The sequence below is a fragment of the Triticum dicoccoides genome, chromosome 4B (genome assembly GCF_002162155.2).
Source record: "Triticum dicoccoides isolate Atlit2015 ecotype Zavitan chromosome 4B, WEW_v2.0, whole genome shotgun sequence".
In the NCBI taxonomy this organism is placed as follows: Eukaryota; Viridiplantae; Streptophyta; class Magnoliopsida; order Poales; family Poaceae; genus Triticum; species Triticum dicoccoides.
Window position 1 is genome coordinate 54,209,574 of NC_041387.1, and position 15,883 is coordinate 54,225,456.

The following is a 15,883-nucleotide window of genomic DNA, read 5'->3' on the forward strand; positions in this document are numbered from 1 at the left end:
GCGATGCCGGTGTGCCCGCTCCGTGTAATTCGTGGGGCGGTGATGTTGGTGACGATTTATCCTTCGCGATATCGAACTATTGTTCGGCTGGCCGAGATGATGATCCGAAGAATTTGAGCTCGGCTCAACAAAGCGACGACGTGTCTAGTGCAGGTCGGCCGCCGTGGAGTGATGCTGTCGGGCCGGTTTGACACCGGCCCGATGGTGAAGATCGTATTGTAAAAATACTTTTAATATTAATGGGATGTGTTTGAGAATAAAACACAATACCCCATACGAAAACGTCCTTAAAAAAGGATGTCCGAAATTCCGTTCGTAAAGGAGATGAACTCTGGTCGGATTCGTTCTCGCGCAGAAAACAGATCCAAAAAGTGATGCACTAATCGGAAGGTTCCCAGAGTTTGGACGATCGGATCGAGCTGAATTTTTGGCAGGTGGTAGATATGGGAATTCCGCAGCCGATCAACGGTTGGATCTTCCAAAGGACGTCCGAGCTATATGCTGGACACCCCGCTTCAAACTCATCCGGATTCTCGTCCAGATTCAACAGGGCTCCGGTATATCGGAGATTGCCGGAGATTCCTCCATCGGAACTCGATGAAATTTTTGCAGGGTTGTTGTAGACTTAATTCCGCATAATTCCACCGAAGCAATCATTTAGGCGACACTCAAGGAGGCGGTGGCGGCGGATACGAGTTTGTTGTCCAGAAAAACAGCACGGTCGCCCGAGGGCAATGTTGACGTTGAGCCCCCGAGCTCCATGGCTGACTCCTCCATGATCTTGATAGAGCTTGGAGTTGATATTGATGAAGGCCCTTATCCGAACATGACGATCGGAGGCAAGCGCAGTCCTCTGTCAAGCCAAGGTGACCAGTCGAGCTGGTGACGAAGAAACCAACGTCGCAGTTGACCTGCAGTCGAGCCATTGATCCTTTCGCCGATCACACAGCAGAACTCTCAATGAAAGCACCAATGTCGGTGTCAAAACCGGCGGATCTCGGGTAGGGGGTCCCAAGCTGTGCGTCTTAGGATTGATGGTAACATGAACACGGGATTTTACCCAGCTTCGGGCTCTCTTGATGAGATAATACCCTACATGCTGCTTGATTGACTTTAATGAGTATAGGGGTTACAAGAGCTGATCTACCCCGAGATCATATGTTGTGGTCTAAACCCTAGAGGCATGGTGAGTAATGTCATAATATATCGACTAGCCTGGCCTCGGTTTATATAATGTACCAGATGCCTAGGATAACAAGAGTCCTAGCCGAATACGCCGGTGGGGAGGAGTCCTTGTCTTGATCACCAAGTCTTGTGGAATCTTCCTTGTATGCGGAACTGTCCGAACTGGCCCATGAGTATACGGCCATGGGGGTCCTCGGCCCAATCTAACTGATCGGGAGACGACGTGGTGGGTACCCCCTAGTCCAGGACACCGTCAGTCTGTATGCGGTTTTCGACTCGTGTGAGGTTGTGTTTATTGAGCCAGGCCTGATGGTCGTCTTCTCGCGCTGGTGCAAGCCCTCGTGATCCATAAATTGATCTAGTATGACCGACTCTATTGTCCCGGTCCTATCGTAGGTCGTGTGTGTGTCATGTGGCCGTTGTTTCTCTGCCTCTAGGGCGAGGTGGCGCAGGTTGGTGTTCAGCTTGGGTTTCCTCTCTGTCTCGACCATGAGGTGGTCGGTCAGGTCCATTAGTTGCGTTACGCGTTGTCGGTATAGGCTCTGGGACCTCATCGTCGAAATGGGAGAGCAACCGGAGCTTTGGGTAGCTCTTATTGGGCGCTTGAGGCCATATTCCTCGGCTGCCAGGACATTAGTCCATATGTCATTGAGTAAATCCTGATCGGCTTGAAGTTGTTGCCCCTTCTTTTTCAGGCTTCTTGTCGTGGCTATTAGCCGGCGCTTAAAGCGCTCTTGTTCAAGGGGTTCCTCTGGCACGATGAATTCTTCGTCGCTGAGGCTCTCGTCCTCTTCGGAGATCGGTACGTAGTTACTATCCTCCGAGCCCTCGTCCTCAATAGGGTCATCGGGGTTTACTTGCCCCTCCTCCCAATCATCATGTTCAGATGTTGGTTCGGGCTTCTTGGTCCTCGGTGTTATCCGGAGTATTGTTGTCTCCGGTGCCGATATTGTTGTCTTTTCCTCGGCACGGTTTAGAGCGGCGCTGCTGATGACGATGCTTTGGTGGTGCCACAGGAGAATTATGTTCGACTGGGTCCTTCCCACCTTTGCCGTCATCCTCTTTGGGTGTGTCCACCATGTATACGTTGTACGAAGAAGGCTGTCTAGCGTCCGATAAATGGCGGGTTCTGGCTTTGCTCTTCTCCGGCATTGTCGTCCATGCCGTCGATGTCTTCGGAAGCGTAATCAAGCATGTCGGTTAAGTCCTCGACGGTGTCTATGAAGTGGGTGGTGGGTGGGATGTAAAATTTCCCGCTCTCAGCCCCTAGTGTGGGCTGGGCGTAGTTTGGCAGTGGTCCTTCTGTAATGGAGAGAGACCGCATTAAGTCCAAGGCCTCGTTTAAGGGCGAGGTTTGGACAGAGAAGCGAGAGTCTGTGGAGTGGGACGAGGCAGGAATTCCCCGGTCGAGCTCGTATAATACACACCTCAAGAGTTCGGAGTTGGTGTATGGAGGCGAGTCCGACTCGATGAGGATAGAGGGATCCTGGAGTGACTCCGGGCCGGCCGGTGAAACGATCCCTTCCGTATCTCCAGTGTTGAGCTCTATGGTTGCAGAGAGTCCGGCGGGCTCTAAACTCCCGTCTTCGGACTCGACGAGGAGTTCCGGATCTAAGGCCAGAACTGCGATTGGAGCCGGAACCCTTGGAAGATCAAATCTCCTCGGATATCAACGACGTAGTTTAGGTTTCCAAAACTGATCTGATGACCAGGGGTGTAGCTATCGATCTGCTCCATGTGGCCAATCAAATTGGCACGCAGTGCGAAGCCGCCGAATACGAAGATTTGGTCGGGGAGAAAAGTCTCCCTCAGAGCAGTGTTGTTGTGGATGATTGGTGGAGCCATCGAGCCTTCTGGTGACGACACAGTGGAAGCACCAATGTCGGTGTCAAAACCGGCAGATCTCGGGTGGGGGGTCCCGAATTGTGCGTCTGATGATCGAAGGTAACAAGGAGGCAGGGGACACGGTGTTTACCCAGGTTCGGGCCCTCTTAATGGAGGTAATACCCTACTTCCTGCTTGATTGACTTTGATGAGTATAGGGGTTACAAGAGTTGATCTACCTCGAGATCGTAATGGCTAAACCCTAGATGTCTAGCATGTATGATTGTATGATTGTCTTCCTGCCTATGGACTAAGCCCTCTGGTTTATATAGGCACCGGAGGGATCTAGAGTTGTACAGAGTCGGTTTGCAAAGAAAGGAAGGTACACGATCCAAACGCCAAGCTTGCCATCCACGCAAAGGAGAGTCCCATCCGGACACGGTGGAAGTCCTTCTACCTTGTATCTTCGCGGCCCATTAGTCCGGCCCATGTCACGTAGGTCGGCTCCTCGAGGACCCCATAGTCCAGGACTCCCTCAACGACGAGGAGGAGAATGTGGGGGACGTTGGCGATGGGTATTTGCAGGCGGAGCAGCAGGCCATCCTCGATTCCATCATGTCGGAGTCGGCTACGGAGGCAAGACGCCATCGCCGGCAGGAGATGCAGGCGCAAGAGGCCGCGGAGGAGGCGGAGATGCTTGCCTACATGGATCAGGTCGAGCAGGAGGAGGATGAGCCGGAGCCCCCTACCCGCGCATCCAGCCGGCGCCTAGCACCGTCATCCTGGGCATCTCCGACGACGAAGAGTAGTTAGGGTAGTACATAGATGTAGTACATAGGATTTCTTTTGCGTGCTTTGTAGATCTAGGGATGAAATGGATGCAAAATGTCTAATTTGAGGCGTGCCCGGTCAGTGCCCACGGACGCGCCCGGGAGCGTGGGCGTGTTCGCGGGCATTTGAAGGGCCGGATTTGTCAAGTCCGGCTGTAGATGCTCTTATAGGATACTTTCTTATAGAGTACTTCACTCATACAGAACCACAACATTACGAAATTTTGTATCCATATATAACCCACATGTTGGACTAACTGTCGATCAAAGCGTGGATCTTGGAAAGCTTGCGTGCCCTACCCCTACATAGATCAATAGAGGGAGTAAATTCCGAGAGAATTTACAGTGGCTGCTTGGATTAATTTCATGCTCTGTAAATTTGTGTTTGTTTCGGCGGCCACGTGAACCAAGGCTAGGTGACATAGTAATATATGAATGGAACATGCCAAACATAGGAAATAGATTCAGAGAAAAGTGAAATTCTATTACAATGCTAGGTGACATAGTAATATATGAATGGAACATGCCAAACATAGGAAATAGATTCAGAGAAAAGTGAAATTCTATTACAACACAGGATTGGATCATACAGGGAATCATGCACCTGCAAATAAATTCAGTAGAGATTCTAATATGAACTACATACAGAGTAAAATAAGTGAAGCTACATCTAGAATATGTCTATATACATCTGTATTGAAATCTCTAAGAAGCCTTATACTCTCTTCGTAAAGAAATATAAGAGCATTTACATCATTAAAGCAGTGATCTAAACGCTCTTATATTTCTTTGCGGAGGGAGTATCATACACTTCACATACTACAAGGAAACCCTGCACTTCTTGCACTTGCTATATACAGGGAATCATGCATTCCAGCTCTATCCAACAATAAACTCAGTGGTTAATATCCATGTAATCAGTGGAGTGAGGCTTTCTAGCTCTCGGGCTCCATGGAGTCCAGAATTTTCAAAAACTCAAAAAATAACTTTTCTAGTTTCAAAAAAAATGAAAAATAAATACACAAATACTTGTAGATGTATACTAGATGTATATAAATTTTCATTACGAAATATGTTTTGATGTGAGAACCAACTTATGGTTGGATGATTAGGGGGGCAGTGTATCTCTAGCCAACCAAGGATTAAACTTCAAGTTTGACTTTTTGTGTCTTATAAAGGCGAAATATTCATTTAGTGGGAGACAGTAGGTGTGCGCGTTAACAAGGATGAGTATATGTATGTGTTCGTGAGCATCTGTATTGTGTTTCTAAAAAAATACGCTTTGATGTGAGTTGTACAAAAAAAAAACTGAATGGTACATGTGCTAGAAAAGTAGAAATACATGATTTGGCTAGTTTTATGTAGCTAGCATATGTTTTTCGTCATGAAAGTTTACAGGCAAGTAGTATAGATCCATAGGTATATACATAATTTTTTTCAGGGCTTTTTTGAAACCTAAACATTTGATTTTTGAAAATTTCAAATTTCAAGCTCCAATGCTCCATTAGCGACATGAACACAGGATAAGTGACTGGGGTAAGCTATGTACTCTGCAAAAAAGCAAAAAAAATCTATGTACTCTGTAAGTAACATACCAAACACAGAAAGTGAATACAGAGAAAAGTTAAATTCTACTCCCTCCGTCCGGAAATACTTGTCCGAGGAATGGATGTATCTAGATGTATTTTAGTTCTAGATACATCCATTTGTATCCATTTCTACGACAAGTATTTCCAGACGGAGGGAGTACTTATTACAACAAATGACACATTAACATATCAGAATGGGAATTGGACTTGCCCCCTAATATACACAGGAAACCCTGCATTTCTTGCACTTGCCATATACAGGGAGTCCCGCATTTGACCTCTATCCAACAACAAACCCCAGTGGTTGATATCTATGTAACCAGCCTATGAAAACAATTTTTCAAGGGCAAAGGGTTATAGCAGAATACAAGTGTACAACTGTTCGTGGTACAAGTGATTACAACATATATATGTATCCCAGCACAGATATCCTTGTAGAAGTATGTGCTAAAGCATTACATTCTTAGCTACTGTACAACGATAGGTTGTTCAACGGTTCTACTAACCTTTGCCAGGCCATCAGCTATTATTATCCCCTGACCAATTTTGCTGAAAATCTATGCAACCTGCAAAACTTCTTGACGCTTGATGTCAAACACCTTGTGTAGCGTATCCTCGACAACCTGTAAAAGATTATGGTTATGCAGTTTTCAGTTTATCCGATGTGCACCAATATGTTGTACACCAGTGTAGACTACGTACAAAAAAAGCACCTCAACCGGCTGAATCACATTACCTTGTCTGGAGTTGAGGCACCAGAAGTAACTCCAATTGTGATAGGCCCTTTTGGTAGCCAGTTTTCGGCCTCAATAAGTTCACCGTGCTGTCAAACAGTTCAAATTTCAGTTAAAAAGGTCATATTCTTCCAACTATAAATGCACCTCTTTTTCTCAGATTCCCAGTTTGTTTATTGTTAAAAATCTTCTCTCGGTAAGATTCACTGCCAGTTTCCAAAAAAAATAGTTTATTCTCAATGAGAGATGAATATTAATCAGGGTATTAGAAAGTACATTTAGCTTGTAGCTAATCCTGTTTCCTGGTCCAATCCTTTGTTCACTGTCAATCCAGTAGGACGGAATTCCACTGAGTTCTCCAATTTCTTGCAGATGAGAGGTATTACTGGAGTTCCACCCTCCAATAACCAGAATAAGATCAACCTTTTCCTTCACTAGGTGATACATCGCATCTTGTCTTTCCTGAGATATGAAGTTGAAGGGTGTCATCAATATATATGTTCAAGTGAAGATACGACTCCATGCCCTTACTCCTATGTAAACGTTTTTAAGACACCAAAAACAAAATAAAAAATACCACTATGTTTCCCTTTACTACAACTATATACAGTGAAAAAATGGAACTATTCAACCAGCCTAAAAGATCTATGTTTTAGTTCCACCCAAAAGGTAAAAATGACAAAAGACAATATTACCCCTCTGCTTCACTGAATTATCTCAGGTGGAGCATTGACGGAGTAGTTGGTGGTACAGGTCAATGATAACATGTGGTCATGTAGTGCACAATCTCCATAAAACAGAAGGATATGTTTAAAAGAAAATGTACCTGTGTGGCATCACAAATAGTGTTGAAGGCAACAAAGTGTTCATTGGCATTCTCGACTCCATACTTACGCATCATAGTCTTCTCAACAAGTTTTCCTGTTAATTATAAAGCATTTTGGTTACAACTGGAACTTGTAGCAAATCTGTACTGTGCAAAATCACACAGCCATAATGAACCTCTAAGTAAAACGCACCAATTTCTTCAGTTTCTCCTTTAAGCATTGTTGTTTGATTTGCAATGCCCGCCTTTTCCAAGTCAACATCAGGATCGAATCCTGGAGAAACAGCCTTTTTGAATTTCTGCAATTGTCGACCAAACAGTTCCATTAGGCATCATCATTTCTTTCCAACATGGCAGTAAAGGGTAATTTGAGAAGAATCTCTACCTCAAGGAACTCCTCTCTAGTTGAGCTAGATCCATCAAGTTGGCCACCAAGTATATAGTCACATACATATGTTGCCTGTTTCAATTGATAATACTTTGTTATTTCAAGCCACGGAATGGATTTAGCGTCAAGTGTTAAACAACAGCAAGATATAAATGCATCAAATGTACCTCGGCCATATTCTTCACAATAATGTACTTCCCTGCAAAAGAAGCAGTGGCAACAGTCTCTTCATGGGCATATTTTCCGTGAATAATAGAAGTATAGTCGCCCTTCTTATGCTTCTCAACCATGTTCCACACCTATATTATAATTACACATTTGGTTAGCCTGATAAATGTTCTGACACTCGAGAACAGAACAACAACATATGAAAGAGCAAGGGGTATTAAAATCCAAAATATACCTTTGAAACCCAAGGGCATGTTGTATCAACAATTTGCACGTTCTTCTCATTTAGTGTGTACATCTCATCCACAGCAGCTCCAAATGCAGGCAAGACGACAACATCACCTTGTTCAATAACATCAAAATCCTTAATACCAGCATTAACAGGAATATCTTTGACACCCATGTCCTCCAATTTCTGCATGAACAATAAGAGGAAGAATCAGGAATTTAACTCTGTCAAATAGACAGCCATTAGACAGACCTGGCACGGAGTGAACACAAGTTAACTGTTCAAGTTACTGAGTAGCTACAGCACAAAGGAACCTAGTGGCGATTGTTCAGTATGGCCACTTATATAACTAACATGTGTCCTAATAATTAGATAGCGGGTGATTAATCCCCACATACACAGTATGATCAGATTCTTCCCAAAAGTCATCCATGAACAGAAACACTTATCCCCACCCACGAGTAGCGCATGGCGATTGTCAAACAACACGGAATCGGTCGGGTGAAGAGTAGTATACCTTGTTGACCGTGGGGTTGTGGATGATCTCGTTGGTGATCCAGATGCGCTCCTCGGGGAACTGCTTGCGCGCCTCGTAGGCGATCTGCACGGCGCGCTCGACGCCCCAGCAGAAGCCGTAGGCCTCCGCCAGCTTCACGGTCACCGGCCCCCAGGTGTACTCGTTCCCGTTGTCCTTGAGCGTCTTTATTACATCGCCTGCAGGCAGTCCCCGTCAATTAGGAACGTCTCTGGATGAATCAGACCGCAAATAGCTAGTTACTGCTCTAGAGACTGGGGCTTACTGGTGTACTCCTGGCTCATGAGCTCGAGGGTCTCCTTCTTGTGGCCGAAGCCCTTGCGGTTGTAGTTGTCGCTGCGGGTGAGGTTGTGGCGGAAGGCCTTCTTGTCGAAGTCCGGGTCGAGGGAGGCCGACGCGGACGCCGCCGGGGGAGAGGCGTCGCAGCGGACGGAGGAGGGCGCGCGCCGGCCGCCGCGGCGCGGGGAGGAGGACGACAACGACGAGGCGGCCGGGGAGAGGAGCGCGGAGCGGAGCTGCGTGGTGATGGTCGCCATCGCTTGCGGCGGAGGGAGTGGGCGGGCGTGTGGAGCTGAGCTGCGGGGCGGACGACGCCAAGTGCCGCGGCGGGGAACGAAATGGCGATAGCCGGATAGGTGCGCTGGGTTTGGAATGGGGATCCACTTCCCTTGTGATCATCTTATCCCCGGACCTCATGGTTTGTCTTGTGGAAATTTTTCGGAGAGCACCCTCTACTTTGTGATTTTTATAATGAAACCATTTATGCTTTGTTTTTACCTTGGGGAGAAAACATGACTAAAATTGTTTTTTTTAAATGAAGGACTAAGATGTTCAAGAAAGAAAAAGATATAGGAGTGGAAATTATTATTTTTCCGCCTAGAAGAAAAGGATTTGTCTCATCTCATCAAATAAGAAGGTTTTACATAATTATACAAGGTGAGCGACTCCGAGAAGTCCTTCGGCATGATCAACTCAGATGTTTAGCACCCGCTATAACCCACAAAGTGGCCTTGTCTTAAATGTTATACACCTGATTACACCGGACATGGAAGAAGTTTTTCTAAACACCCATGTTACTCTTATTCCAAACCTCCCATGAGGTAAGCATGAAAAGCGATGCAATCCCCTTCCTCGTGTTGCAGATGCCATCAGAACATTGATAACGGTGATGGAACACCACCGATTCTAAAAGAAGTGAAGTTACCCCATTCTTCAGTGTGAACAATTACGGAGTAGGATGATTAAGGGGGACTCAAACAGACTACTCATTTATGAACACGATAGTTGTTCAACTAAGCTTTTTGGATACTTTATCGAGACACATGATTTTAGTAACATTTTTCTTTGTCACTCTTTAATTTATTAATGAGGTATGCATAAAGTTTTCTTATTCGATTCAACCCCCATTAAAGTCCTCGTAATCAAAAATTTATGCCAAGCACCCCAAGATGATTTGTTGATCAATATTTTTGCGAGAAAGTTAATCTAAGTCAATCTCTCTCGGTAAAGAGTCCACCTTCTCATAATTGTCCTTGTTAGTGGGATAATTTACTCTTCACTATCTAGGTTTGCCTCTGAGCACCACAAAAACGAAGAATGAATGAATTTTTTGTGCCTCTAATTTTAGGAGTGCAAAAGAGCCTTCTTGTCTATTCTCATTGCTTGAACCATAGTGGTAAGGTTTAGGTGGTTGATTCACTCCTATCATCCCTGCCCACTTAATGCGAACTGGGTGTAGCTTAGATGGTTGGGTTCCTTGGGATGGAACCGACCCACCAAGGATTTAAGTTCAAGACTTGACACTAGTGCTCGCATTTTCCTAGATTTATTTTAGGTTTTTCGGCAATGTTCGTTCAGTGGGAGGAGATGGTCTTGTCGACTACGAGGCGCATGTGGTGACTTCATCAATATCAAGATATTGTGTCGGCTCGATGTCTCGGAGGTGCTCATAGAGATAGGGTGTGTGTTCATGTGGGTGACTGTATATGTGTATATGTGATTGTACTATGTTAAAAAATCCATGCCCACTTAATCCTTTATAACAATGTCCTCATAGTAGAAGACGATGTTCCCATCGACTATGAGGCGCATGTGATCACTTCGTCAATGTCAAGATTTGTCGGCTCATTCTCTTGGAGGTGTTCATAAAGATAAAGTGTATGTTCTTACGTTCATAGGGGTGATTTTACATGCGTATATGTGAGCATTTGCGTTTGTACCATATTTCTAAAAAATGTCTGCAAATGTATTATCAAAGAAATGGACAGACGTAAAAGCAATGTCTTTGGATAGATAAAATCCTTGCAAGTAAAATATAACAACCACTAGTAGCATGGGAGTTAGTTTGTAAGCCAGATCATAGAGTCTTGGGTTATTAGTCTCACTATGCAAAATGACTACTTGCTATTGAACTTGTGGAATGATCAAGTTTCCAAAGGAGTTCAGCCAATCTTATATACATGTAGGAGAAAACATCTCTTCTAGGGATACAAGGCAAAGATGAAAGCTTAATTTGGCCTTCTGTCTTGAGTTGAAGCATTTTGTATAACGTTTACATTACTGAGGGCCTCTAGCATCAGATGTATTTTCCTTTCCTTCTGTACGAACTATTCTGTAAATATAAATACACACAATAGGAAAACCTACTTTTTTTAGACAATGAGCCACGTCGCCGATTTCCATTAAAGAAACCTCCCAATGTATTACAAAACTAGAGAAATGAAAGAAAGTTGAGACTAAAGAAAGTATATTAGCGAACAACCTTGAAATTTAGCAGTAGGCCACATAACCATTCGAGCAGTGCATCTATCAGCGCAAAAGCAAAACCTTCCCCGCCACAAATCATCCAACACCAACATACTATCCTATAGCTAGGAAACTAACTATAGACTATCAAGTTTGAACACGGATAAAATAAGAAAGCATGACAAAAGATCAAGGCCCGATCCTCGGCGGGAGCATACCCTCCAGCACACAATTATATTTTTCCTTCAAGCTTCAAGATGTCTATTTAGCGGATTCCAACCATGGCTCATGGTGTATGCTTCTAGGATCATCTTGATCTTCGAAAAAGCCTCCTTGGTTCTTCGTCTAACTTGTTCTTTCTACAGAATACTCCAACCAGTCATGTAATAATACATGCCAAAAATCACAACAACATGATATTTAGGACATTTCTTCTCAAAACAAGCATTGTTCCCACTTTTCCAAATTGTCCAACATATAGTACCCCCACACCTCACCGCTAAAGCTCTCAATTTTGTAGCGAAAGCACGAGCCCGGTTCCCAACTAGATCCTCAACATCCTCAAGAGGCCTGACCAAATTCAAAGTGCGGATCACTATCTGCCAATCAAACTTTGCAAGACTACATTTGAAGAACAAATGTAATGATTTTCTTATGCCCACAAAAGTGATACTAGTCATTTCAAGTCCACTCTCTTTTAAGCAGGTTATGTTTTGGTGAGGATGTTGTCTTTTAGCATCAACCATAAGAATTTTTTTATTTTGTTTGGCATCTTCAGTCTCCAAATGAACATATATCCCATTCCCACCTAAACATCAAATTTGAGGTGTAAATATAAGTCTCTCACAACAAACTTATTTATGTTATTAAGGGTCCACTTCATTCTAGCCTTGACATCATTTATTCCCACCTCATCCACCATTTCTATAACTATCATCCATTGATGTCCAGTCTTACCATACAAAGTTCTTCCAAATACAAACATGTCCCAGCCTCTGTTCTTAACCATATGCACAATCACAAACCTAGTAAAGGTAACATTCATCAAGCTCTGCCAGAAATGAGAGCCACCAAAACCAATCCAGTCGCAGACAAAGTGATATACTTAAGTATTTCCTCTCAAGCATAGTTTGACCATCTAAATTCTCTAACTTCCATGACTATTTCATCAAAAGGCGTTGATTCATAATTTATACATCCAATATCCCTAAACCACCCTGATCCTCAGGCATGCAGACTCATGGAGAATTTACCAATGGATATTTCTTCTTGCCATTGAAGTCATGCTAGACCATCCTTTGCTCTGCTAGAATCACGCAAACAAAAAATGTCACTCTTCTGGAAGTTGATATTTACACCAGAAATTTTCTCAAACACACACAATATGAACTTGAGGCTTCTATCATTCTCCAGTCCATCATCCAATAGAAAATGGTGTCATCAACGTATTGAAGCAATGATAACCCGCCACCAACCAAACCAGACACCAACCCGGTAATCAAATTCTGCCTCTGAGCCTTCTTGATAAGCAAAGTCAGCCCATCAACAATGATGTTGAATATGAGAGTGGACAAGGGGTCTCCCGGCCTAACTCCCTTGGAGCTGGGAAAGTATAGCCCAATTCTATCATAAACTTTGATTGCAACTCTACCTCCTCTCACAATCTTCATCGACCAGTCATTTCATTTATCCCCAAATCCTTTAGCTTGCATCATTTGGTAGAAAAATGGTTGTTTGATCTTGTATTGGCTTTTGCAAAATTAATTCTTAGCAAGACCCCAACTTTCTTGGTTGCTTGAATTGCATGAGTAGTCTCATGCAATATTCACCCCCTTCCATAATAAATATATCCTTCATAAATGATGTTTGAGTTTCAGACAAATAATTACCATTTATCAGACCAAACCTGATTTTTGAAATAAATTGATTTGAACTTATGAATAATTTCAGTATCAAGTACTTTGGAATATATTGCGGCGCTCACGTCGATGACAACGCTTTTTCGAGTTTGTCTTTCGGGCTCTGATCCTCCTTGAATTCGTTCGTCTGGACGTAGTCCATGGAGCTCCGATGTAGATTCATGTCGTCTCCTTGGGGTGGCAAGGTTAGAGTTTATCGTCATGTGGCAAGATTTGGTGTCGGATGCTTCGGATATACGCAAGGGTTCAATGACGACGACTGCAGCTCTAGTGCACTAGTCCTTATGGGCACGTGCACAAAGACTTCGACTTCTCGGCTGTCATCGACAAGGTCAAGCCAGCTTCGGTAGGGGAGTAACGACATCGACGTGTCAATGACTCGTTATGGTGGCAGTAGTGGTCGTTCAATGGTCTCATGTCTTGATGTAATTTGTATTATGTTTGAATACTTTGTACTTCCATTGAACTTTTATAATAGATTTGATCCCTTTCCAAAAAAAAAAAGAGCACTTTGGAATATAGGAAACCTGCTGTTCTGCTTTTATTTTAAAGATGGACATTAAGCAAGTCACAACCACTGCTGGGGCTAGATGCCAAACTCACAAACAGGAGGGCTTGGCTGCAAGAAACCCAAACACCAAACTAACGAACAACGAAAGCGAGGCATATTCCATCACTAGCGAAGTCTCGGCTCCGGTAGCTCCTGTTCTGTCCTCTTGCGCGTCCGCGTCCAATGTCCATTCTTTTTTAAACGAAAAAAAAAAATCTGATTACCGAACTTCCCGGCCGGAGCCTGGTGAAAGTTCTCCAGAACGATCGTCGAGCACCAAGCTCTCCCGACCGCCAAAATTATGAGCCTCGAGCGCCCGTTCCTGCACATTTTTCACAGCTCCCTTTTTTTTTTCCTTGCAGCTGCTGTTTTTAACGCCTCTGAATTTTTGTGGGCGGTGAAACAGAGGTGGCGCCGCGGCCAGGCAAGCGATGACACGTCCACGGGGGCACTCGGCCGTCCGGCCCGCACTGCTGCCGAAAGCGCCAGTTGGAGAATCGTATCGTAAACAGGAAAATATGCGTGGCGGTCGATTTTTCTCGTTTCTGGTCGTCGTTGGTTGCTGTCCTGCCGTGCCAACATGCTGTTTTCCACGCTCCAACACAGATACGTACAGACCTAAAAAAAAACAGATACGTATACGTACAGTAAGGTGTTTCCTGTCGTGATCTGCTGGTGATTTCAGCAGCATCTTCGGGTTCCTGGCTCCCTACAGCGTTTACGTGCTGCTGGTGCTTATGGTCTTATGGTCAACCCATGCCTACGACTGTGTGCGTGACAATGGTATGCGTGCGCTTGCAAAGCATACGCGCGTTGAAATCGCGCAACACGCGGAACGGACCGCACTTGAGGAAAGGAAAACCACGTGGAACGGACTGCAAGGACATGTGCATAGAACAGGGAGGAAATGGAGTAGTGATAATTGTACATGAGGCGAGACTTTGTTGCTATGACAAAATCCAGTGCATCGCCGGACCTAATCGACCGATCCGATGTACTACTACTGATTCTGATTCAGGGGATTAATCATATACAGGCTTCGCTCGTGCTAAGAGCATCCCCAGTCCTTTTTTCCTAATGACATTTTAGAGCATCTACCGCGCGGACAGCAAATCCTACCCCTCCAACGAGCGCCCAAGCGCGTCTGCGGGCACTGACCAATCACGCATCTAATTTTTCTCTCCACATCCGACATCCTATATACATACTACGCATGCAACATAAGAGCTACTCTACGTGATCAAACAATGCATAACGAAATTAGAATCGGACGGACAACCAAATGCACATAAACGAAGTGTACATCTTCCAAAAGATCATCGAAGTTCATCGTCGGACAACTTCTTAACTTCAACAACTAAGAAAAGATAATAAAAATAGAAGGAGGAGCGTCTTCACCAATTCCTCGCCGGGTCTTTCCCCTTCCGGTCGCCGGCGTAGCTGTAGGCATCCACGGCTGGTGGAGGATCTTAGTCGTCGGAGGAGGAGGTGGAGTTGTGGTCGTCCACGTCGTCGGAGTCGGAGTCGGACAGGACGATCAGCCCCTTCATTCGGCAGATGACCCTGTACTGCTACCGCTTCAACTTCGTGAGTCGAGCCGCCTCTGTCGCTGCCTCCTTCGTTTCGCGCTCCGACTGGGTTTGAGGCCTCTCCAGTTTGAGGCGTCTGGGTGGGTCAAATTTTTTTACCAGTCTGCCCACTCGGGCGTATGAGAGGGGCTTGGGGCATCCGGCTGTAGATGCTCTTACCTCATTAAAGTTTTGTTTTTTTATAATTTTACCAACAACTAGCTCTTTTTTGAGAAATAATATAATACAAAGAAGCGACCCCCCCCCCCCGAGGTTGCACGGTTAGGAGTACAATGATATCTGAGCCCACTAGGGTCCAAGTCCTAAACTTGACATTGGTGCTCACATTATTCCTGGATTTATTTCAGACTTCCGACGATATTCATTCAGTGGGAGAAGACATTCCCGTCAACTGTGAGGCATGTGTGGTGACTTCGTAAAATCTTAAAATGATATGTCGGCTCAGTCTCTCAGAGATGCTCATAAAGATAGGATGTGCGTACGTTCATAGGGGTGAGTGCATTATTTTCTATGTGAGCAACTTTAATTGTTTTGTGTTAAAAGAAACTAGCTCTTTCCTCAGATGCTTTAGCCCTACAAAAATTTGAGGGCTTATCCCTCAAACTGGGTGATTCTGCCAAATTTTGAGCTGCTCAATCACCTCATAAAACACATGCCAGCATAAAGCATGTCATCCTTCTGCCCGCGCCATGGCTGCCTTCCAAAAGTCGCGCCTATATGCCACCGACAAAGGCTATATCTTTCTTATAGTGAGTCTCATTCGGTCTCTCTG

At 44.6% G+C, this 15,883-nt stretch overlaps 1 protein-coding gene across 1 annotated transcript; it reads right to left on the reverse strand.

The window, feature by feature from the left end:
* Window positions 1-5,609: 5,609 nt before the first annotated feature.
* LOC119294962 (4-hydroxy-3-methylbut-2-enyl diphosphate reductase, chloroplastic) lies at window positions 5,610-8,957 on the reverse strand. Its single transcript, XM_037573277.1, has 10 exons — window positions 8,574-8,957; window positions 8,291-8,487; window positions 7,780-7,959; window positions 7,544-7,675; window positions 7,374-7,448; window positions 7,182-7,287; window positions 6,989-7,083; window positions 6,439-6,624; window positions 6,165-6,251; window positions 5,610-6,051 (listed from the first exon to the last, which is right to left on the reverse strand). Exons 1-10 carry the CDS (start codon window positions 8,842-8,844, stop codon window positions 5,986-5,988), a joined length of 1,395 nt encoding a protein of 464 aa, XP_037429174.1. The 5' UTR covers window positions 8,845-8,957; the 3' UTR covers window positions 5,610-5,985.
* Window positions 8,958-15,883: the final 6,926 nt, after the last annotated feature.